This window comes from Bactrocera neohumeralis, chromosome 2, assembly GCF_024586455.1.
Source record: "Bactrocera neohumeralis isolate Rockhampton chromosome 2, APGP_CSIRO_Bneo_wtdbg2-racon-allhic-juicebox.fasta_v2, whole genome shotgun sequence".
Classification (NCBI taxonomy): Eukaryota; Metazoa; Arthropoda; class Insecta; order Diptera; family Tephritidae; genus Bactrocera; species Bactrocera neohumeralis.
The window spans coordinates 54,592,404-54,618,415 of NC_065919.1; the positions used below are offsets into that span (position 1 = coordinate 54,592,404).

A 26,012-nucleotide genomic window follows, 5' to 3' on the forward strand; every position below is an offset into this window, starting at 1 on the left:
GGCCACGTCATTTTCGTACATTTTAATATAGAATTTTACATGGAATTTGGATTCTCTGGCCTGCGGTAAACATTTTGGTGTATTGCCCATGGCCGCTGTGTATTTTTAATGTTTTTGTCAGGCCATGTCATACGAAAATGTGCGACACAAAAAAACCTTATAACTGCAAAATTAGGGACCAAAATAAAGTCGCGAGTAGTCAAAACCTATTTTTAGGCACTAAGAAATAAAAAAGAACAAAAATAAGTTGTTGGCCTCAGGTGACCAAAATTGTTAAATGACATTGCTACTGAACGATCAAAATTCTAAATAGGCTTTGGCAGCCAACGTGTTAAGGCAACAATGTAATCTCTAAAAAACTTGTTTAGAACTGATTACTATAGCATATAGCTTCCATACAAACTGAACACATAGTTACTAACAGAAATACACCTGTGAAGGGTATTTAGCTTCGGTGCAACCGAAGTTAACGTTTTTTCTTGTTATTTATATTAATTGAAGAAGTTAACTTTGATTAGAATTATTATTGAAACCACAAAGTTTTGCCTCATTGAGAAACCATTTGGTTACCGTTATCGGATATACAAAAAATGAAGTAAATGGCCCTGAAAATCGGATTAGCAGATTACGAGGGCTGCTCTATATATATTCTGGCCTAGGGCAACACTAAGTGTTGCCAGGTGCAATCTGACATTTCCATTGGAAAGTTTGACATTTCTTAGCATAACATCACTCAGAACGTTTTGTCATTTAATCGTGAATTGTTTTATTTACAGGGAATTAAAAAATTCATCTCGGCCAAAAAATGGAATTAACTCGTGAACATTTTCGTGCGACCATTTTTCACAACTTCCGACGTGCATTATCACGACAAGAGTGCATCGATGAACTAAAATCTTTGTATGGCTATGAAGCACCATCCTATAGCACTGTGAAAAACTGGTACAACGAATTCAATCGTGGCCGACGCTCGCTCAAAGACGAATTCCGTGAAGGTCGTCCAAAAACAGCCGTTGTGCCAGAAATCATCGATGCCGTACGTGAACTGATAATGCAAGACCGTCATGTAACATACCTTCAGTTAGAGGCATGCCTATGCATTTCTCCCACCAGCATACATTCGATATTGCATGAACACCTGGCCGTAAAAAAGGTTTGTTCTCGTTGGATCCCGCACAATTTGACAATCGCTCAAAAAAAGGCTCGTGTGGATTGGTGTAAAGAAATGCTGAAAAAATACGATCGCGGTGCTTCAAAAGACGTTTATAAGATCGTCACAGGTGACGAATCATGGATCTATGCGTATCAGCCCGAAACAAAACAGCAATCGACAAAAAAAAAAATAAATAAAAGAAATAAAAATAAAACCATTTTCGTTGAAAAATATGCCTATTTACATTATTAGGCCAGAAATATATATAGCAACCTACGTATTAGGCATAAAGCCTGCATTATCCACTAAAAGTACTAATTTTTTCTGAAAGGAAGCTGAAACAGAAGTCGTAAATCGAATACTTGTCTAGAAAAGCATGTTTATTAAATAAGTTTGGCCCTGTCACTTTTTTCTTTTCACAAAGGCTCTAAACTGAAATATTTGCTTCAGAGAACTGAGCTAATTGAGGCCAAGAAAATTCGCTGAAGATCTTTTTTTACTTAACAGGAACCTAATTTTAAGACATTTATCAAGATTTTGACTGGAATATATTGTCCGGCTAATATTTGTGGAATTTCTGTATAAATATTAAAGAAAAATTTAACAAGATAGCTATTTTATTAAAAGAATTAACAATGCAATCACATTTTAATTCAATTTAAATTTTAGAAGAAATCTAAATATTCATACATACATACATATGTATATACATGCATACCAAATGCATTAACAATAACAAAAGACGAAAATGAAAGCGAAGTCTGGATGTGCTTTTAACTGCCCATTTCGTTTGTTTGCTAGCCAGATAACGCGACAATTATTAACATTATTACAACAATACATATTACAATACATATTATATTTGTAATGTGCAGCGAACAAGCGTTGAGAATAACGATAAACGAATCGAACGACCAACGACCGACGGCCAACGGAGTGTTGACGGAAAAACTATGTAGCAACAAAAATAAAAGCTAACACATTTCATTTTAATTTGGAACAAGCACGCCTACGTTAAACGCAGCTGCTTTTATCGGTGCCTTTGTGTGACTTTGGCTCGCTGCCTAGTTTTCTTGTTGCTTTGTTTTTGTTTTAGCCAGCCGATCGCGGCATGAAAGCACGCAAGGCGCGCGCGAGTTTACCTTAGAACAATCACAAGAATATCATAAGCCACCAGGCATTTCCAACATTTAAGCGAGTAAATACATATATACAAGTACTTATAAATATATATGTACATATACATATATTTATAGATTTAGGCATATTTAAATTATATGTGTATGCAAGTGAGTTTCTATGGCTTTATACTTAGTATATTCACTTGTATAATTAAATATGCTGAATAATATTTAAATGATTAATGGTATTCTGCTGTTAATTGTATTTGTTTTCAATTTCATTGTATAAAAAAATAAAAGAAGAATCGGGAACGATTGTGTAGGACTTGCAGAATATTTAATAAATACATATATTGAATTTGGTTAGTTGCCGCAGCGTTACGTTAGCGTTATATAAAGCAGAATTTGGTATTTTTATACTCTCGAAAGATGCAGGGCAATAGTATAATAGTTCTGAACGCTTAACGGTTGTTTGTTAAAACTAACAGTGATGGATACAGTTTTAGTACCGTAATCAGTTCGGACTTACAGATATGAAGGTTAGCTGCGAATAACTAATAAGCAGTCCCCGACCAAAAACAGCAGAGATGGAGGTATACTTGTAGCTTAAAATGCTATATACATATATACAAAATCTCTGTGATGGGGCGAATCGACACCGACGAACCAAGAAAAATCCCAGGAGCGTCGGACTCATATTGAACGGCTTACTGGGCAGCGTCTGTCTCTAGGATAGGAGCGGTTGAACTAACCAACAATAAAGCGGAAATGGCAAAATTCTTACAAAACGGAAACCAGCTTCTAAGCTCAGTAAGACTCGGGTAAAAAACTACTGGAAATCGTTCTCGAAATTGATACATTGGAACTGGCAGACGTGGCATTTGGCAACTTTAGTAAGCGGAGTGGAATCGTGCTGCAATGGCTTGCCGGTTAATGTTACGAATGCCTGCCGTCCCCACTAAAACCGCGACAAGGCCTCAAGGTACGTTCGATGCTTGCCGTCATTGAATTGGCGCTTCCATTTCCGTTTGAGCCTTGTTTCCAATTAACGCTGATCTGGCACTGAACGTAAGCACGTAAGCATGGATAAGGACCTACGTCAACCTTTTCGTGACCTCTCTGCATTGCAAAGATAACCTCGGGACCGTCACGGCGATTGCATATAGCGGGCAAAGGTTGCGGTCTCGAGAAGGATTCCAATTATATAAACACACATTGAATAACAAAACCGAATTTGAAAATGGAAATGACCACATGGTCTATAGGCGAAGCTGTATAGTAGTAAGCGGTATACTAAGCGTTTCCAGACTGGAAATCTAGTAACTATACTTAAAATGGAAATAGACGACTATCCACTGAACGGAGGTAAAATGCAACAAACACAAATGCCAAACTTCGCCGCGGTTTTATGATTGCGATGCAAGCAAAGATAAAATGGAAGTGTAGCACCTCTCCGAAGAACAGGCACTAAATGGGAAATTACAGTTTTCCCGTAAAAATAAAAAGTAATAAATCGGAATCTGGGTAAAAAATCAAAAGTTTCAAAAATCTGCAAAATGGAATCAGAAGCACCACAGAAAAACTCGTGCGCGATGTTCGAAGTCTTCAGGTGCTCGGCGACAACTGACCAAAGCGCCTTCGTTAGCCAGGAACGCGAAAATGTTGCGTAGGTCCTTACATTCATCAAAATAGTGATGACAAGACGATCCAATTTTGAATATAACGACAGCGAAATTGTCGAACAATCGTAACAAATGGCAAAACGCCGCTCCAAAAATAAGCTTGAACTGAAAAATGCAAAATTCACTGAAAGCACTGAAGGTCAGTCCAGTCGAGACTTGTATTGAAAATTGAATTCGGTCACATTTTCCACTAATAACGAATATTAATTTTATGTGCGAAATTTTTTTATAACAAACCGGTTTTGAAGACAACACAAAATATATCACATGTCATAAATTCCTACAAATTGCGAGAGCACATGATGTTCGGTCGCGTCAGAGCCTAGAATTTCTAATAAATATGTAATACTTATATAGAAATTTTTAAATAATATTGTCCATCGGAGCAATAAAATTGAGAGCATAATACTAAGATTACGAAACGGAGTTATTTATACGCAGATTTTAAAATCTACGACGTAAATTCTAAAGATCAGCCGATTTATACGAAATAACATGCAAAAAAGTTGGCTTCGTGCGTGTTGACAAAATAAAATAATTCGAACTTACAACAAAACCACAAGAATATATTATATTGAGCTTCTAATATTACATAGGCGTCATTATGGATATTATTATTATAATTTTTAAATATTTTTTGTATGTGTTTTTAATATAATATTACTAGCAGACCCGGTCACGCGCTGCTGTGGCTAACTTTTTTGTTATATTACATTGTAGTAAGCTCTTCACGGGGAACAGTTACCCCTTAATACAATACAATATTATGTACGAACGAAGATGGAAACGTTAAAGCTGGTATAAGAATCCACTGGATTGGAATTTGAAAGGGAAGTACTTTTAATACGATTGAACAAAATTTTCACACTATTGAATTTGGCAAGAGTTAATACCAAGTAATTAATTTAAAAATATTGAGATTGAGGCCTTGCGATTTATTTATCGTCATTGTAAAAGCTAAACGATCTGAAAATTGTAGCCTCCTGAAGGGTATCTTAGAATCCGATGGTATCATTGGAGTACGTGGCAACAGGACCACTTCACCTTTTAACTTTCCAGATAATATGGTTCCTTCAAAAATATTTCCGCTGATCTTTTTGATAGCCGCAGCATTGCATAAATGAGGTGGATTCAAATTACGCAGGAGAAAAATAGGTGAACAATTCTTTAATCGAAGACTATGTGGTGTCAAGTATTCCGGGTATATCTAGTGAATTTAAAAATTCAATTGGAAAACTTTCACTTTCATTTTCATTAAGAACAGTATCGATTGATTTAAAAGACATCAGATCGCCTGGTAACAACTGTTGTATTTGAAAGTTAATTTCGTCAACATCAACATTTTTGGCTGCCAAAATAGCCCTCTCACTGTTAGAAGCTTTTGGCGCTAACAAACAATTGTGACTGTCAAATAATATGCAAATAATTTGCAATAATATAATATTGCGATTATAAATTGAGATGTAAGCTATGCTGTCTCTCAAGTTGAATCAAATTGTACACGGTGTGCAATCAAATTTAAAATCGGTTCAGTAGTTTAGGCGCCCATCGCGGACAAACAACGTGACACGTGATTTTTATTTATAAAGATGGTATAATAAGATAACATCGGAAAGCTTTGCTCGTAATGATTATAAACAAAGCCTCATGCAAGAAGACAAAACAACATTTCATCATAAATATTACAAACATTAATTAATGCGCCAAATTAGTCAGAGAAGTCGGCAAGCCCTTAACTAAAAGCAAGCAGTTAGCAACAAACGTATAAATACGTTCATACATTCACAATCAACGTAGGATAGCCAAACAGATAGAAAGATAAAATGTATAAATATACATAGTGCAATAAATTATTTATTATTTACTCAAAAGCATTAGAAACTTTGAAAACGGCGGATGACAGTAGGCCACAAATGACAACATCGCGCCATGACATATCAAGCGAAAGCAGCCTGGCGTGCGAAGCAGATAAAAACAAAAACGTTGAGAAACGTTGAGTCCACATTTGTAATGAGGCGATGTACTTGTGATTATTTTTTTTTTTTGTTTTTCTATTAAATGTAGCTCTTTCGGAAAATAAGCTAGCTCGATCTAGCTATTTAGGTTTATAAGTTTGGAACTCAAATTGCACTAATTTTAGCATTTATATGACAGAAAACGTCGGAAAATTATCAGACACCTTTGGTTGTGACTGCGTTGCCAAGGACCCCAAGACCTTTTCTTTAAAATAATTGCAAACATTAGGATATTTTCTTCTACAAGGTGCGTTCCAAAGTAAACAGGACTTAAAAAAAAATAAAACCAATGGTATTTTCGGCAAAATCAATTTATTTTGTTCAAAATAGTCTTCTTCTGCTTCAATACAGCTTTTTGCACGGTCCAAAAGCATGTCAAACGAGTGTGTTGGCTCGTTGGGCGGTATGGCCGCCAGCATGCCGGTGCAAGCCTTTTGAATGACCTCAACTACGGCTGCATAACGCTTCTTTCATGGGCAAATGCATTTTCCGAAAAGGCAGAAGTCGCACGATGCCATATCAGGTGAATACGGGGAGTGGTTAATGGTTAAAATGTGATTTTTGGTCAAATAATCGGTCACAAGCGTCCTTCGAATGTTGGGTTCTGAGCAATTTTTGGTCGTCAGTCAATTTGTGCGGAACCCTGTTCAGGGTATAATTTAATGCTGGCTCTTTGTTCGAAGCTCATTTTCGCAACGATAACACAAACATACTGGCACTTAAAATGCTATAACTTTACTTCCAATCGATAAAATGTCATGAAATTCTCACTGGACAATCGATAAAGATAGCAGATTCTAACGCACCAACGACGACATATAGATGGCGCCACCAGGGGGCGCTAAACACAAAAAGTCCTGTTTACTTTGGAGAGCTTTTTGTATCTAAAGTTTATTCGACAAGAAATAATATAATATTAACCCTTCAAAATAAAATATAAAAAAATCATACATGGGAGTATTGTTCTTTAATAATATTCCAAAACATGCGGCGATTGATCCCCAGCATATCGACAAAAAGTGCAGAACCCACAACGCTAATTTTCTCATTTAGTCATTTCATTTCATCATTTTAAATATTTAGTTATTTTTTGACAGCTGTTTGCTTGGATGTGTTTTTGTTCCTCTTCGATTTAGTGCCAACTGACCAGGAGATGTTGGTCGCAATCCAGAGGATCATAACTGGTGACGTATCATGGGGTTATGGTTAAGACGTGAAAACCAACGCTTAATTATCTCAATGGCAGGAGATGTTGAACACAGTTCTCAACAGATATGCTCAAGAAGGTCATAACTGATGACGTATCGATTGTTTGCCAAGGGATCGCATGGTCAATAAAGAATATTACCTACACGTTATGCGCAATTTACAGCAAGCAGTCCGCCAGAAATGCCCGACTTTCTGGAAGAACAAAAAATGGCTCTTGAAACGCACATGCTCATTTATCGCTGCTTGTGTGCGAATATTTGGTTCCAATTTGTCAAGTGGAAGGAACACCTTTTCCACCTTGGTCGGGTTCCAGGCCGACATAAAATAAATTAAAAGGTCAACGGTTTCGACATTTGAAGAGGCTTTCAGAATGCATGTTGGACCCTACAGGAAATAGCTGCTATACAAACTGATCGGTGTAAATTAAGCAAAAGATTTTCATAAAATATATGTTTTTACTTTATGAAGTAACTTGAATTCGACTAGAAGATTGTTTCTATCAGACAAAGTGGAACTAGAAAGTAGTAGCAACAAGTTTTTACTATTTTAGCCAGATGAATAGCACCTGTGAAAGGTATTATTGCTTCGGTGCAGCCGAACTCTCTTACTCTTGTTGCTATATAAATCCTTAATTACTCAGCTAAAAACATAGTTATGACATTTTTGACACCTGATTTGTGCAAGGTACACGCGAAAAAATGATTTAAGAATTATAAAGTAATAAGCCGCATTTATCTGCGGCCATGAAAGGCCGAACCAAAAGATTAGAATTCGCAGTAAACAAATTACGCATGCGACACACTAACAACGAATGGCAATTGACGTTAATGGAAACGTGTTTGACATACGAATGACTCCCATTAATTGAGGAAAAAACAACAAAAAAATTAATAAAAATATTTATGAATGTAAATAGGTTTGTTAGTGTGCGTGTGTATTAAAAAATAATATATACAATTTTGTAATAATTTAATTATTTGTTGATTAATTTGCGATTTAAGCCAAACGCAAAAAAAAATAATTATAAAAACATAAAAACGAACGATATTACTGGAAACCAAAATTCCTTAGACACACATTAGCTTATAGCAATCGGCACTCTATGAAAAAATGCAGGGACTAACAGAAGGTTTCAAGACCGGAGCTCTCTTGTAGAACCCCTAGAGGTAAACTAGTGACTGATACCCAGAGTATACTGAAATTATGTAGGAAATACTTCTCCAGCCTGCTGAATGGCAGTGAAAGCATAACACCTGGAGATGGAGAAACCCGTTTCCCCAATCGATGACGACGGATCGGACGTTTCATTGCCCGACCATAAAAAAGTTCGAATGGCAATTACCCTTCTGAAGAACAACAAAGCGGCGGGGCCGATGGATTGCCCGCCGAGTTATTCAAATGGGCGGAGAAAAATTTATAAGAAACACGCATCAGTCTCTTTGTAGAATATAATCGTACGAAAACATGCCCGACTATTGGAATTTAAGTGTGTTCTGCCCAATCCACAAAAAGTGAGACTCCACAATCTGCCCCAACTACCTTTACGTAAGCCTTCTCAACATCGCATATAAGGTTCTATCGAGTGTACTGTGTGAAACACAAACTGCATGGACTTTATCAGTGTGGCTTAAGGCCTGGAAAATCAACAACTGACTGGACAATGCGTTAAATCTTGGGAAAGAACCGTAAAAATAGGATCTTCACAAACCACCTCATCGTCTATTTCAAATTTGCTTTTGACATCACGAAAAGGAGTTGCCTTTATGCCGCTATGGCAAATACGGCTGTGTAAACTAACGTTGAGCAATACCAAAAGCTCCGTCAGGATCGAGAAGGACCTCTCCGAGCCGTTCGATACCAATCCTGTCATCAAACAAACAAATCTCAAATCATAACTTCGAAGTCGTAGATAATTTCATCAATCTTGGAACCAGCCTTAACACCAACAACAGCGTCAGCCTCGTAAACCAACGCAGAATAACTTTTGCCAACAGGTGCTACTTCGGACTGAGTAGGCAATTAAGAAGTAAAGTCGACGAGAGTTTCGACGAACAAAGATCAAATTTTTTGAAAATAATTTCGCAATATCGCGTAATTTTCAATGATTTTAGGTTATCTGAGATCAACAGTCTTATCTATGAAGGGTTTGAAATATGTGGTCTTCCTTCGTGCAAAAACCACTTTGTGGGGAAGATCACATGTCAAAATTAAACCTACGAGATTGAATAAACCAGCGCAATTACCACAATTTCAATGAGATTATTAAAAAAAAAAAAAAAATTCCAGTGCGTTTTTGGATCATACCAAATATGTCACCAACTAACTCTAAATGCATTACGACTGTTTTGCTGTCTAAAGGCACACATAAGGCAAAACATTCACATTATTTCGGGTGTCAACACTTTTTAGAAGAAACTGTAACTTACAGAAAGTCCTCAATGTCCACGCAGTTGATGAAGTGACAGGGTTCATAATTGTTCTGGACATCGCCGTAGCAATATGAATATGACCATGGAGCATTGCCGCGGCACGGTGCATGCCCCAACTGACGCTGCACATTCACACCGGGTGCACCGATCGGTGCCTGTTGACGGCAGCAAGCTCCAGAACGCTCCGGCAATGGCGTCGGATAACCGCCATTTCTGTAGTTTTGCATGGGATAGGCAGGCTGCTGCACCGGTGGCATTTGATTGGCGTAATTGACATGTGTGCTCGTATTTTGTTGTTGGTAAAGCGGTTGTGCATATTGTTGGGGCTGATAGCCTAAAGGCCTTTGCAATTGTTGACTGGGTTGATATGGAGTCTGTATGAACTGAGGCGGCTGCGGCGGCTGCGGCGTGAGCATTTTTACCGGCTGCAGTTGTTGCTGTAGCAACGGGTATTGTTGTTGCTGGAATAGCGGCACGTTATGTTGCTGTCGTTGTTGCATTGGTAGCTGCTGTTGCATTGGCAGCTGCTGTTGCATTGGCAACTGTTGTTGCATTGGCAACTGTTGTTGTTGCTGTTGTAAATTGTTGTTGTATGCATTTTGAGGCATAGTTTGACTGATTGGATACGTTATGCCCGGTACTACTTCTAGTGCTGGATAATTACGTGGTGGATGTACAGTTACACCGTACGTTGGGTCCTCACGTTGGTAGCCATAACTGCGTGGCTGCGCTGGCTTTTGCATCTGTGGCGGCAGCGTAATATGCGGTGGCTGTTGTTGCTGAATGCCATGCTGCGCCAACGTTTGCGCTTGCTGCGGCTGATGTTGCTCCAGAGCGCAATCGCCTTTGTGGCACCCGCCACCGCTGCCGCCGTCAGCGCCATGGCAAGTGCTGCGAAATCCGTAATCAGCAAAAGCTACGTTTTGCTCTTGTTGTTGTAATTCCGACGGCACTCGTGCATAGTACTGATTAGGATCCATATTGGTATACAATGATTTTTCATGTAATTGCGTCGAATTTTCAGCGGCGAATTCCAATTGTTGTTCCTGTAAATTTGCTTGGTTTGTTGCTTGCGCATTGTTATTGTTGTTGTTGTTTCGATGTTCACACTCATACTCCAGACACTCGGTACATAGGTTATTCAACAGTTTATCCGAATTATCATCGAAGAGGGAGTACGCTTCTTCGACGAAGGCTAGCCACGAATTCTGATTAGGGTACATGTTGTTGTTGCAAATGTTTTTGATAAAATTTCCAGACACTTTTGATTTAAATCACTAACTTGTTGTTATTATATTGCTTTTTTCACTTGTTTTCTTTTTTTTTTGGTATTTGTTGTCTCTGTCAACACTAAAATCACCACACTGTAATCAGCCCAATAGGCCCCGTCTTTCACTACACCTTTCTAGCAGCGCTTTCTCTTATACACATTTATTTTGAATTTCACAATTTGTAGAATTTGAATATTCGTGAAGGAAAGAACAAATTTCGAACAGGTCAATAGTTGAGCGAGCGTTGATAGCGCCAAACGACCGATCAGTACCCACGACAAAGACTATTCAAAATGAGCGAAAGTCCTCGAGTATTTCAAAATTAATAACAGTCCAATAACGCTCAGTAGTACAGCAAGCGGGAGAAATATCTATGTGAATTTCATATCAATTTCATATAAAAAGTACTATGTGTGTATGTATGCATTTTGGCATTACTTCGGCTGCTCACCACATTGTAAAAAATAAGTGATTTTGTACTTGTATTTCAACGAGAGCCATAGCGCTTAAGACATAATTATATACACACATGCAATCTAGTGAAAATAACAACTAAATAAACTCCCAGGCAAAAACGTTATCAGTCTGGAGCTTGGCACTGATAAGATATCACTCAATTAAGCCGTAAGAGCGCAAAAGAGAAGACATACTGCGCCGCCGCTGACGAGAGCGGAAGCGTTTTGGAAAATGTTCGAAAGAGAAAAGCCTATTGTTGCAAACATAAACTTAACGGTTCAAATCTTAGTGATAGTCGTTGAAGGTCACTACTAAATTTTCTCTAAAATGAGAGGTGAAAGCTAACGTTAAGGAAACGTTACCGAAACGTTACCGAAACGTTTGCAAAATTTCACATGCTAATCACTAATGGTTTTTAACAAACTGCTCACCTAAATGGCTTATCAGACTTATGATACAACTTTGCGCACGCTCACACAGATAAAGAATTCAAAATTAAGAATTGATTAGAGATTTTCCCCCACTTCTGAATGTGTCATAACAAATGGCAGTTATACGTAATACAAATCTAACGTAATTAGTGTTATCGCATCAAATATGAAGCAAATGGTAGGAGCTGGCAACACCGCAAAATTAACATATTTGCTTGACAATTTTTTCGAAGTTCATATCGTCAGTATTTTTACTTTGACAACTTATATTAATAAGAAACTACTTCGAGAATTTTACTTCTTCTTCTTTACTGACGTAGAAACCGCTTACGCGATTATAGCCGAGTTAACAACAGTCGTTTCTTCTTTTTGCTACATGGCGCCAATTGGAGATTCCAAGCGAAGCCAGGTCCCGCTCCACCTGGTCCTTCCAACGGAGTGGAGGTCTTCCTCTACCTCTGCTTCCCCCGGCGGGTACTGCGTCGAATATTTTCAGGGCTGGAGTGTTTTCGTCCATTCCGACGACATGATTTAGCCAGCGTAGCCGCTGTCTTTTAATTCGCTGAACTATGTCAATGTCGTCGTATATCTCGTACAGCTTATAGTTCCATCGAATGCGGTATTCGCCGTTGCCAACGCGCAAGGGACCGTAAATCTTTCGCAGAACCTTTCTCTGGAAAACTCTTAACGACTTATAGAGTTTGATTTTTGTTTGTCGAGGGACTCATTTGCCTACTTAATCCGAAGTAGCACCTGTTGGGAAGAGATATTCTGCGTTGGATTTCGAGGCTGACGTTGTTGTTGGTGTTGATGCTGGTTCCAAGAGAGACGAAGTTATCTACGACTTCAAAGCTATGACTGTCAACAGTGACGTGGAAGCCTAGTCACGAGTGCGAGGACTATTTTTTTGATGACAGGAGATATTTCGTCTTGCCCTCGTTCACCACTAGACTCATTTGCTTCGCTGCCTTATATATTCTGGAGAAAACAGAACTAACGGCGCCGGTGTTGAGGCCAATGATATCAATAGCATCGGCATACGCCAGCAGCTGTATACTCTTATAAAAAATGGTACCTTCTCGGTTTAGCTCTTCAGCTCGAACTATTTTCTCCAAAAGTAGGTTGAAAGGGAGTTGTCTGAAACCTCGTTTGGTATCGAACGGCTCGGAGAGGTTCTTTACGAACCTAACGGAGCTTTTAGTGTTGCTCAACGTCAGTTTACACAGCCGTATTAGTTTTGCGGGGATACCAAATTCAGACATCGCGGCATAGAGCCAGCTGCATTTCGTGCTGTCAAAAGTAGCTTTGAAATCGACGAAAATGTGGTGTGTATCTATTTAAATAATGCGCTACTCTACCCGGGAAAAACTGACGCACCCTAACTTTTCCAAGATTTGGCTCATGGTGAATATCTGGTCAGTTGTTGATTCTCCAGGCCTGAAGCCTCAATGATGAGATTCAATCAGTTTGTTGACGGTGGGCTTAAGTCTTTCACACAGTATGCTCGATGGAACCTTGTATGCGGTGTTGAGGAGGTTTATCACGCGGTAGTTGGCGCAGATTGTGTCTCCCTTTTTGTGATTTGGCCAGGGCACACTTAAATTGCAATTGGTGGGCATGCTTTCCTCCGTTCGCAGTTCTTCGCCGGTTTACAAGCGGGCTAAAAAGTTCCTAGGCTGACAGATGGTACTACTGGTATTAGGTAAGGTTAGGTTAGATGACTGATCCCTCAACGTGACGCAGGAATCACACTTAAACTTTTTATTCAGCTTGGTTGACCAGCGCTTGCTGAGCTGGTTTGATACCCAGCGGTTCGGTAGCAAGAAACAGGAAGCCAATTCTGCAGTTATAGAGACTGTGGTACCTGTCCTAGCAAGCTCTTCAGCCTTACAGTTACCTGCAATATCGTTGTGGCGAGGCACCCAAACCAGTCTAAACAATCAAGTAACTTGATGCTAGAGATAAGGAATCTAGACACCACTCTGAAGGAGGCTGCGCTCTGGAGCAGTAGATCTACTCCTACCTTTGTAGCAGCTACCTCCGCTTGGAAGACGCTGCAGTGGTCAGGAATCCAATAATCATCGCGGACGATGCACGCAGTGGACGGCCCGAAGAGGCCGTTAAGAGGAAAACATCAAAACGTCTACAAAAAAATTTTGTTTGACTGTAAAGTAAAGTTGTTCGAGAGGGCTGAGACTTTAAAAACATGAAAGGAACATGTTGCATGTATTGTGAATGAATATTTGGGCATGCACAGTGGGGCACCCACGCGAGCTCGCAAGCCATAGATCCAAAGAACCACGAATTGATAATTCTGAGGAGTGCTTAAGCTGTTCTATCGGCTCCATCATTTCAATATCATAATAAGAAAGAATTTGTGTGCCGATATGGATCCATCATTACCAATAAAATTACCAGGAAAAAATAACAAAAAAAAGGGTTCACTATTTCTTCAAGCGCGCTTGTAATAATACTATTACTGGCACTGTTGGTATTCTACATAATATACTTGTATCAGGCTGTCAAAAAAGTCTTGCGGTATTTTCGCTAGTTGGCGCTGAAAGCGCGCAGTTCTAGTTTCATTTGTCGCATCGGGTCATGCTATACCTTTTTGTCGTTTCTTTTAAGTCGTTCGTGAGTTATAGCGTCGCAAACATAGAGCAAAATAAAGAGAAAATACGGCATATTTTACACTCGTTTTATGATATAAAAAAATCATCATGTGAATAAAATTTGTCTTTTATGGACATCAGTTTCATTTCCACCGCAATTTAACGTGAGTTTAACGTTTTCTCTTGTAGAGGTGGTAAGATGCTATAATTTATTATATAAAATCGCTGAATAAAATTACCAGGCAAAAAATAATCGGTCAGAAAGTCATCAAAAATTCATTTCTTTCAATACAAAAAAAAAAATTCAATAAAAATACCGCAAGACTTTTTTGACAACCAATTATGTTTTTAATTTTAATTTTCATCTTGTAATCGGATGCGAAGCACTTTGGTAGGGCAATAATCACGTTTTTTATTTACACAAGTGAAGGTGAAACGAAACTGTGGTGGCGGGTGTAATATTTGGAGCCGAAAAATGCAGCTATTATAAATTCAACATGACAAATATATGTTCTTGTGGTTTAACTGCTTAACATTTGCTCTCAGCCAAGATATGCCTTGGCGTGTTGAGCAGTAAACAGAGGAAACGAATTAAGCTACAAGAAAACATAATAAGGGATCAAAATATTACTTATCCGAATCTGCTTCTAAATATGACATCACATGGATAGCATAAAAGTTTGTGTATTTGATACAGAGCTTGCTGGCTTTTCTGATTATTTCTGTATAAACAACAGTTTGCGATTTATTATGCTCTTTAATGCGAAGCATGTGTACGCTTATTCATACTTTTCAAAGAGATATGGTGTTTCCCTATGGTAAAAGTTATACGCTCGTTATGAGACATATCTTTCGCTTCCCTTTATAAACGTTGCCCCGTCAGCCAAGGAATGTAAGAAAAAGATGAAGCAAAATTTGAAAACAAAGACAGACAGGTAAGGCAGCAGCAGGAACCAAACGAGATTTTTACTTTCTGGGCGCCCAAAAGTCATAGGAGCGTGCATTGTTTCAGGAGCATGCCAGAGATGGTGACGATGACGTGATCTCATGCAGCGGCGCTCAGTAGGTGGCATCTACTGCGGCCGGTACTAACAGAGCAAACCCTACCACAACTCTCCACAGCAGACTCAGTACGGTGCTGATGGAAGGAAAAGGGAGAGGGGAGGTAGATGCACCAGCTGGCTGTCCCGGAGGACAAGTTGACCCACGCAAGAGGGGTATGAGAGGTACCATTCTGTAGTGGTACTCAAGGCACCTTGAGGTGAAAAGAAATTCTCAGAAAGCTCAAAAGTGCGCTCGTGACAGGGTTAGGGGCCGCAGTGCTTCCCCTACGCGACCGGAGGCCAACACATCCGCCCCAAATCCAAGGTAGAGCGCAAATATGCTTTTTCTTGTTTTAAGTTTCTCTCGCTGAAATCTTAATTTAAAATCTTAGATCTCATTGATTCCAGTGGAACAATTTAACTTAGTATTTACACCAATATCTCAGTTTAAGTTCAAGGACAAACCAAATCCATCAATTATCACTCTTTGTCTTTAGCACCTCAGGCAAAAAAATGTTGTGGCGAAATTCCTCGAAATTTATACATACTACATTTAAAAGGCGTCATAAACCATGTTAGATAGGGTAATCCAAAAACACTGAAATCAGAATGACTTGCAATACCATATGGTTGTATTGTAGCCGCAAATCTGGAAAAAAGTCAGCTAAAACTGACACAATTGACATAAAATACCAGTGGCATTTAGTAAAGGATAGAGTCTATAGAGATTAAACAACTTTGCGATAAAGAAATTACTTGGATACTGGCGAAAAACTCAACTACCATCCACGTGATCTTATATAAAACCCCTTAAAACCCTAAACAATAAAACTAAACATTGTTGTGTATTTGTTGTATTGCTTGCTAACAAGAGTATGCACTAAAAAAAATATCTGCGATGACATGGCACTTTTTGAGAACGGCAGAGAAAGCGATTTTTTCCGCGTTCTTCTTTAAAACCTCTTTCCGAATTTGTCTCTTAAAAACACGTAATAAATAATATCATCAAGCGATTTCGAAGAAGTGTTCGCACGACAGACGGGTCTAAGTAACCAGAACTGATAAGGATTTTTTTCCAGCTAAGCACTCCAACTCGTCACCATTCTTTGAAACTACTTCATGTTTTCTGCGACTAAAAAAACAACAAGCTCAAATATTTCGGGTAGCATCGACACTTTGCACAGCCTTGAAAAGTTGCGAGGTCAGCTATAAAGTCACTTAAAACTTTATGGCGTTTTTCTTAAAACTGTGTTTTCAAAGTCGATTGTCCCGATCTTAATAAAACAAACAGGTCTTCTAGATATATTCGTCCAACACCTAGTCCATGATCTTATTTAAAAAACATGTTTTTATAAAATATTTTTTTTTTTTTATAAAAAAAAATATTGAAAAGGTGCTTATGCAGAAAGATAAGGTGAATTTTAGAAATACCCGGAATTTTTGTTTAATTTTCCTCTTAGGCCAAAACCGTTCCCACGACCGGATCTACTGTGAACTCCGGCTAACAACAAACAAAAACAGAGGGTTGGTGAATATCACTTCATCGATTTCTCTCATTGAACGTCGTGTTCGAATTTAAACCACCACCTTTTGTAGATTTAGAAGTTTTAAAAATTATTAAATGCAATGAAGGGTTAGCTATTAATAAGTCAAACGAGGGAAATGGCTGTTTTCTCAGCTCAAAATTAGCATATTTTCCATCAATGCGCTTAAAATTAAGATCGCGTTTGTTACTCTAGAAGATGGAATCCCTACATGCCAATAGGAAAACTGATGGGCAGTGACATTGCGTGAATATTCGGATCAACATTGTGTATACCTCTAACTAATATCCGCTCATATGTACATACTTATGTACAAATATACTAAGTAGACACTTTTTCTAATTTCAAACAATTCGGTATTAAAACTCATAACCCTAACAGATTGTGATGCGTAAAGAAAAGTAAATAACGTCACACAACAGGTAGCAACCAGGGCGTTAAGCTGGTATAAATGCAATCACATGCCACAACAACTTTTATGAAAACAATAACACTTAATGCAGCCAACATACATATATACATACATACATATATGTTCTTGTTATGACATGCTATCCCCATGCACACGCGCACACATATGTATGTATGTATGCACAAGCGCAGCGTTAATGTGTAGTGCAAAGTGTGTTGGTGTGGAGCCCCAAACAAAACGGATGCATGACCCGCGTTCGGTTGTCGCTGGGTGCACAATTGGCTGCAAGCGCGTGTGTGGTTGTGTCAGTGTTTTGCATTTTTAAACGTTTAATTTTTCCAATCAAAAGCCGGTTGTTTTTCTACTATATGTATAAATTTTCATGCAAGCTTCGTCGGTTGTTCCAGTGGAAAGTCACGTAGGCCTGCACTGAAATCGGCTTGGCTGTTATGGGCAGCTTCTGAAATTGGAGCGCGGCGCAGCAAGAAAAAACAAAATATCCAGATATTAAATGCATGCGAATGCTTCATGAATACCACAAAGGCGTGGAGGAGCACAAAAAGATTTTAAAATTTTAAAACCCCAAAAGTTGTGAGATAAGAAAACGGGCGAATTGATAAAGCCATAACTCACAAACACACGCAAACGCACAAATGTAAACACAATATATGCCTACTACATATTTACAAACAAGCATGAAATATGCGAATGAAGTCAAAACAAATGAGAACAAACTTGTTGTTGTAGCCACAAAAATGCGTAAAATTACGAGATTTTAGCTAAAAATAAACCAGAAAATTATTCAAATTGGTTTTCGTTCAATTTTGAGACATTTAATTTGAATGTGATTTTATAGATGTGTAGATATACATATGTATATAGACGACCATGCCATATTGAAAAAAGTGAAATTGCAATGAAAACAACTAATTGAAAATAAATAATTAAATATATTAAGATTCCCGAAATTAAATTTGTACATAAATATTTTCTCATATTAATTTATGCATGAGAGGCTTATATTGGTTATAATTGTAGAAATTATGGTATTGTGACAAGTAAAGAATCAGCTGATTATGACAATCAGAGTGAGTATGCACTCTAAAGCAAACGGTTATGCAAGGTGAAAAGCAATTGAACTCGTGAACTCAAGATCGTTGTCAAAACAAAAATTTGTGTGTTCCAGTATGATATACATATGTATGTACATATGTATATAAATATGCACAGTATATGGGACACGTAAAAAATATTTATATTACATATATCTTGTTGGTGGTGCTTCGTTCTCACTGCGGATCTTTAAAACTGGAAATTACACGGATTTGGGTCTACTGTTCCCTAGGTAGAATTGCTCAAAACTTTTAGCTACAACCAAAATTCTAGGCAATGTTGTTGCAAAAACAACTATTACTAATTTTAAGTAATCGAAAAAGTACCAAATCTATAGCCATCACAATTGAAAAAACAACCTGTAAGGTATTGGAATATTTGACGACGTAAAAAAACCAGCAAAATATTGCTCACACTTTAACATTCACTTCTTAACTTTGATATCCATCGTTTGTTTATAACACGTGAGTAATACTATACAATATACCAACACATTTGTTTACACGAGTTCCATTATATAGCAACACAGTAATATTATATACATACATATGTATATAGTATATGTACATATATCAGTTATAAAACTGAAAACGAAAAAGTTTAGTCAAAAAAAAAAAAAAAACTAATTTGACCAAACATAATTTATGACTGTCAAGCTTTATATACATATTTACTTTTATTTCTAAATAGTTTACAATTTTTAGTAACTATTTACTTTTATTTTTATTTGCTGCATACAATTTTAAATTTCAATTTACATTTAACCGACCTCGTGGAGTTAACATTCAACTTGATGAATTCAAGGTTGGCTTACCGAAAGGTACAAAAGACAAAATTAAAGTTTGCAATTATAAATCCATACATACATACATACATACCTATGAGCATATGTATGGATGTACAGTAGACGCTCACAAATTAGAACTCTCAGAAATTAGAACATCCAGAAATTAGAACCAGAGTTTTTAATGCATTGGACGCTCTGAAATTAGAACTTGAAGTTCTAATTTCTGAGCATTTTTTTTTATTTTAAACACAACCATTTTTTGTTTGCATTGACCGCTCTGAAATTAGAACTTGAGGTTCTAATTTCTGAGAGCTTTTTTTTCATTTTTAACACAAGGGAATTCCCATTCTTGATTTTTATTTTACTGAACAAATGTAAAATAGAAAGGGGAAGCCCCAAGTTATATTTTAGTTTTTGTTTTGCCTTATTTTCCTAATTTCTGGAATTTTTTTTCATTTTTAACACAGGGGAACCCATAAAAATATTACTGAACAAATGTAAAATAGAAAGGGGAATCCCAAGTTATATTTTAGTTTTTGTTTTGCCATATTTTTGGTGTTTTTGTCATTCGTAAGTGAAATTTGATACGCGTGGACATATTTTGCGAGACTCTACCGAAAACTAAAAATAACTTACCAAAAATGTCAAATAAACGTAAAAAAAACACTTTATCTTTGGAAACCAAAGTAAAGATATTAGAAAAGCTGGACAAAGGTGTTCAAGGGAATCGTCTAGCGCTAGATTTCAACGTGAGCAAATCTGCTATCAGCTATATCAAGTCAAATAGGTCATCTATATTAAATGCTGTTTCCAACACTTATCAGGAAGCATCAAATAAAACTGTGCATAGTGCCGAATATCCGAAAATGGAAAGTCGTCTTTATGAGTGGTTTTTAAAACAACGCGAAAGGAAGTGTACATTGACAATATTAAAGGAAAAAGCTAAACAAATTTTTGGTGAAGAATACCCCGATAAAAATAAAAATGCATTCCGAGCAAGCGATGGATGGTTTACTAAATTTAAAAAGCGACACGGCATTCGTTTTTTAAAAATTGGTGGCGAGATTCTTTCTAGTGATATTGCCTCCATCACTCCATTTATTCACAGATTCCGTGCAAAAGTCACTGAGATGGGGTTAATAGAGTCGCAATTATATAATGTGGACGAAACCGGATTATTTTATCGTTTCCTACCAGATAAAACATATGTCTCTGCTTGTGAAAAAAGTGCGCCTGGATACAAAATTCAGAAAGAACGAATTTCAATTTTACTTGGTTCAAATGCTGATGGGTCTCACAAATTAGTGCCCTTAGTTATTGGAAAAGCTAAAAATCCCAGGAGCTTCAAAGGTTTTAAAAATCCACTTCATTACAACTTTTCCAAAAATGCTTGGATGACGTCTCGGATCTTTCACGATTGGTTTCACAAGATATTTATTAATGAAGTAAGAGGAAATAATTTTGCTTTTAATTTCTTTAATTTTAAAATATTTTTTTGTTTACAGGTCATCCAGTTTTCTCAAAAAAATAACTTGCCTCCGAAGGCTCTTTTGCTTATCGATAACTGCTCCGCGCATGCACCGACTGAGCATCTTCAAAGCAAAGATGGCAACATAGTTTCATATTTCTTGCCGCCAAATGTGACAGCAGCTGTGCAACCAATGGATCAAAATCCCATAAAGTTAACAAAACTTGTTTACAGAAGTAAGTTACTTGCTGAAATAATAGCTGAAGGTGGTGCACTGAATAGTCTGTTGAAATCCCATTCCATCCGAAAGGCAATAATATTTCTGAAACAAGCTTGGGATGAGATAACTCCAAAAGTGAAGAGGAATTCTTGGTCAAAGTTGCTAAATTGGGACTCTGACCAATACGACAGCGATGATGATGTGCCACTAGCAGAGTTGCTTAACAAAAATGAGGACTGCAATGAATCTCTCCAAGTAAATCAAACTCTTTTAGCAGAAATTGATCCAAACAGTTTCATGTGTATTGCTGACATCGAGAAATGGAATGAAGATGAGTTTGAAGACCGAACTGGTGATGACCTAAGTAGCGATGATGAGTTTTCTGATAGCAGTGAAGACGATGTTGTTGATGACACACCAGTTATTTCAAATGTTATAGCTATTGAAAGCGTTAACAATTTAATAAATTGGTGCAACAAGAGTGAATTGTCTTCCAGTAAGCACATGACCAATCTTTTGGCCCTCCGTAACGATATTGTTATATCGGTATTAAAGAAACCAAAAAAACAAACAAATATTACTGATTATATGTCAAACAAAAATTAATTTTGAACTGAGCCCTTATCCTGAGTTTTTAATTAATTTCTGAAATTTTTAGTTGTTTTTTTTTTAATAATTGTTATGTAATGAACTGAATTGTTATGTTTTAAAAAAAAAATAAGAAAAGAAATAAAAAAATGTTTTTATATAGTTTTTGGAAGTGGCTTAACTCTTAGTTTTATTATTCGCGTTAAAAAAAAACCGTCCAGAAATTAGAACATTTCGGAAATTAGAACTACCCCAAAAACAATGTGGTTCTAATTTCCGAGCGTCTACTGTACATACATAAATTATGCTGATTGCATGCACAAATTTGTGTGTTTCTGGTTATTTGCTATTTCTTGCAACTTGTACGTTCTATTGGTTCATTGAGGAATTGTTTTAATGCCAAACTAATAAAAAATAACAATGCCTTTCTGCAATAGTTAACTATTTGTACTTTCAATTTTTAGAGCGCAAAATACGAGTGTTTTTCGATTCTTTAAATAATATAATATGGAAACAAACTTCTTAATAGCATTTCGAATTTTTATCAAATTATTTTCTTCTATACTTAGTTGTGTTGATATCACTTCAAAATTTATCATTTTCTAATCTGGTATTCATTGCTTCGCTTTTAATCATTATAATTTTGAATAAGCGAATCAAAGCTATTTTGAAAAAGTGTCCATTTTGGAAAAAAATTAAATACATAGTAAGTACAGTTCGTATCAAGTCAAGGTGATTGAAGAAATTGCGTAATCAAGCAATTGAACAAAAGTGAAATATAATCGTAAGCAGAGAGAGGAAATCAGTTCTATCAATGAACAAATGCATAATATTTAAATTATAAATTCATATATAAAATATAAATATTACGTTGTTGTAGAACAATAGTCAACCGAATTTTAATGGTGTAAGTAGGTCATATTATCAATTTTGTTTTAATATTAAAAATGACACATCAACTAAAATTAATAAAAAAAGTCAGAAACTTGATACGCCTGCATTTATCAGCCATTAAAACTTACAAACCAAAATTACTAGCTATTGGCGAAATGTTTACCCCTAAGTTATCGAGAAAGCAAAAGAAACATGAGAAATATTTTTACAATAGCAATTGTTAAAATATTTTTTTATTTTAATTTATTGATATTTTCAACAACTCCAACAAAACTTAGTGTCACATTATGGAGACATCAAGTAAGCAGATTCGTCAAGTAAAGCTAATGATTGAATCTACTTCGAAATACAAATAGTTATAGATATTCTCGTTGTTTTGACAATAGAACTGAAAACATAAAGTAGGCATAAATGTATTCGTCGCATAGGATTAAGGTTGGACCAAAAACCAAGATTAGTTCTTTAAATATCAATATGTTAGCATAAATCTATGTACATAAAAGATAGTATTAAGTTACTAATATGTTGACTTACGGAATCGTAAACTGTATATATGTACATACCTTCTTTTTTCTTTTGGTTTACCACTGGCGGTTAGCATCACTGTAGAGGCTGTGGACTCGGCAGCAGCTGTTTTCTTTATATTTGACGCATTGACGCCAGAACTGATTGCAACCATTTTGTTGTCTTTTTTATTAAATTATACCTTTTTTATTTTGCTTCGACTTTTTGATACCTTTTTTGTGTTGAACTATATCTTATCTGTATTTATTCGATAGTAATGACGGTGGCTGAATTTAATTGTTTGCTGCCCGCCAATTATCTCAATGTATCACTTAAACTTGCTTGTATCCTTAATTATTATGACACAATTATTTTTGAAAACACATAAAAATGTGGTGGTATTTGCTTTGGCACTGAAATATTACCAAACAGGATTAACTTTCTGTAACACTTCAATTACACTTTGCAATGAGCTCAAACACAATTATACTTTTAACTATTCTTCCTTTACTTCAAGCTCACTGAGGACAATTACCCAATCGATTTGTTGATCGTTTGGTTTTAATGGCCACCGACTTTGGAGCAAAATAGGACAGATAGAGGAAAGTAATTCCACACTCACGACACTGGTGGCTGTTGGCAATTAAACTTTCTATTTACTTCTTTCGCCTTTTTTTCCTTCGCACTATGAATCTAGACTTAATTGCCGCGCACTCCACAATGCCAAGAGGACGGAAAGATTGTGGAATTTTGACAAGGGTGCTTAAGGGCACGGAAAATATTCTCGTATATAAAACACGCCAAGTTTTTATTAGTTACTGCTGAGTTTCAAATGTGAAATTTTCCACACTTGTTTTGTGTTTTTCTCAGTCTATCGCAAAATTGCACTTTACACTTTTGAACCCAAAACTATTTGAGATAATATCTTCTTTTTGCAGATTACACAATCTATTGTCTTCAGGCATTTTTCTGCCCATTAACATTAACACAATTAATTTTCATCTCACTATTTTAGATTTATTTCATTTACACAATGGTGAACTTAATATCAAAAAGGAATAAAAACTTGACGAAATAATTAACTGAACGAACGTGCACGACGACGACGTAATTGACAGAGACGAATCAAAGATAAAAAAATAAATAAACTGAAATAATCAGGGTTGCATCAATTAAATTTTAATATTCTTATTTCAACTGCATCCTATGATATACGTTAATTAAATGTTTACATAAAATATATTTTTATAAAATTTTCCATCCCTTTGCTTTGACGAGATAAACAAATATATTAAAACAACTTTTAAGTAATAAAGGAAGTTTGAATACATTTTAAAGTTCTTGACCTGGTAACACTGATAGAATGCAAGTAAATGAAAGAAAAAAAAATGAGGTCAAAATAGAAAAGTAAAGAAATATTTATATTCAAAGCAACCCTGTACTCAAGGCCAGTGCTGTATTATCAAAATATTTTCGTGCTATCTCTTTTCAATTTAATAAGTCGAGTGAATAAGAAGATGGAATTATTATAAGAGGTTTGAACACAGCGCGCTGTAATAAATAAATAATGAGTACTACATAAAAAATATACGTTTTTGAATATTTTTTGAAATATATATTTTTTATATTCCTAAAATTAATACTCTTTTTTTTATCTGTACCCAAGTTCTTAAAATTATTTTAATCATTAACACTTTTGCTTTTTTCAATAAAACTTTACAAAGCTTACTTGATTTGATTTATAATTTTACATCCCTTCAATCCCAATGTTTGGGTTAATAATTTTCAGATCAAAAATTTATTGTTTTTTAGAAACAAAATATATATTTAAGTGTTTGGAATAATATACATTTCTATATTTCAGATTTTTAATTATATTGACAACTATTACTAAAAAACTATTTCAAGGTAACCGTGAACATTTAAAAATTGTATATGAAAATGCAATCATAACAAAATTATATTAATTCATATTTGTCTGGCGAATTTCATAGTTGATTGAAGAAAAGTTTCCTCGACTTTAAACGTACACTTTTTTCCCCCAACCCCACATAGCTTAATTTTCTTTCTTGTTAAGTACGGCCGTACCCTCCACACTAGGAACCTCGGTTGATGTCTCTTTTTCAGCTTCTTCCAAATTTAACATGTTTAATCCACCCTCCTCTTCATCTTCATCGTTACCGGAAGACTTATTGTATACTGTGGGATATTGTACAAAACAATCTTGCATTGCTCTAAAAGCTTCGAAACAATCGGAGCCTTTCGGGTCTGCCTTGCTATAATGAAAGCAAGAAAATGCATCACGAAATTCAACACCGCATGGACCCGTAGCCATGCCTCCTAGACATGGGCAACCCCAATTAATTTCTCCATCACTGGTTATAAGACCTTGTGGTGGCTCTGGTGGTGGCAACTCAACAGTACTAGGTGTTGCATGATCTTCTTTGGTAACAAACATAACTTCATCCTTGCCAAATACCTTGCAGTACGACATTGTATATTACTTACAAAGATTTATTAGAAAATTTTAAAAGTCTAGCTGCTCCTTAGATGTATTTCTTATTATGAAGTGGCAAGGAATGTCTTGAAAATGTCCAATTAGTGTAATAGCTGAACGCGTGCGTGTCACAAATTCTTCGTGAACTCTCAGAATTGCACGTTTTTGGTTCTTATCAAATTTTATTAGTTGTAAGTCGGTCTGTCCTCCAATTTCACCAAAAAAACTTTGCAGTGATTCCTCTATGCTCCCAAGAAAGTAAGCAGGAGTAACAACGGCTTTGTCTTCGTCCCGTAGCTTCCTATCATACGTTGCATATAATTATGAATGGTTATTTGCTTTAGTAGCAATAGTACTCACAATTCCACATCCAAGTGAAAATAGTTTGTCATACTATCTATGATTTTTATATGTATTAATAGATTTTATATCTTTTTCAACATTTACAAGTATTGTTGCAACAGAAAATGTTAGAACATGTCGGCTTTTTATTTTTATGTAATTTTATAGGTTATCCAAATGTCAACTTCGGTGTGTTCAGTGTATCCAAAGTGTGCCCCCAT

At 36.3% G+C, this 26,012-nt stretch overlaps 4 protein-coding genes across 4 annotated transcripts in view; 1 reads left to right on the plus strand and 3 right to left on the minus strand.

Annotated features, from left to right (window-relative positions):
* Positions 1-11,172, minus strand: part of LOC126768085 (uncharacterized) — a 57,691-nt gene extending 46,519 nt beyond the window's left edge. The window contains exon 1 of the mRNA XM_050485978.1: positions 9,607-11,172. Within this exon, the coding sequence (XP_050341935.1) occupies positions 9,607-10,832 (1,226 nt within the window). The 5' untranslated portion in view covers positions 10,833-11,172. The remainder of the gene's footprint in view (positions 1-9,606) is intronic.
* An 8,972-nt stretch (positions 11,173-20,144) lies between these two features.
* Positions 20,145-21,578, plus strand: LOC126761506 (jerky protein homolog-like). Its single transcript, XM_050477827.1, has 2 exons — positions 20,145-20,723; positions 20,784-21,578. The coding sequence occupies exons 1-2, from the start codon at positions 20,145-20,147 to the stop codon at positions 21,570-21,572; spliced, it is 1,368 nt and encodes a 455-aa protein (XP_050333784.1). The 3' UTR covers positions 21,573-21,578.
* A 3,171-nt stretch (positions 21,579-24,749) lies between these two features.
* On the minus strand, positions 24,750-25,446 carry LOC126764619 (mitochondrial intermembrane space import and assembly protein 40-B). The gene has a single exon (XM_050482286.1). It carries the CDS (start codon positions 25,444-25,446, stop codon positions 25,009-25,011), a length of 438 nt encoding a protein of 145 aa, XP_050338243.1. The 3' UTR covers positions 24,750-25,008.
* On the minus strand, positions 25,409-25,955 carry LOC126764624 (uncharacterized). The gene is made up of 2 exons (XM_050482292.1): positions 25,810-25,955; positions 25,409-25,750 (listed from the first exon to the last, which is right to left on the minus strand). The coding sequence occupies exons 1-2, from the start codon at positions 25,839-25,841 to the stop codon at positions 25,480-25,482; spliced, it is 303 nt and encodes a 100-aa protein (XP_050338249.1). The 5' UTR covers positions 25,842-25,955; the 3' UTR covers positions 25,409-25,479.
* Positions 25,956-26,012: the final 57 nt, after the last annotated feature.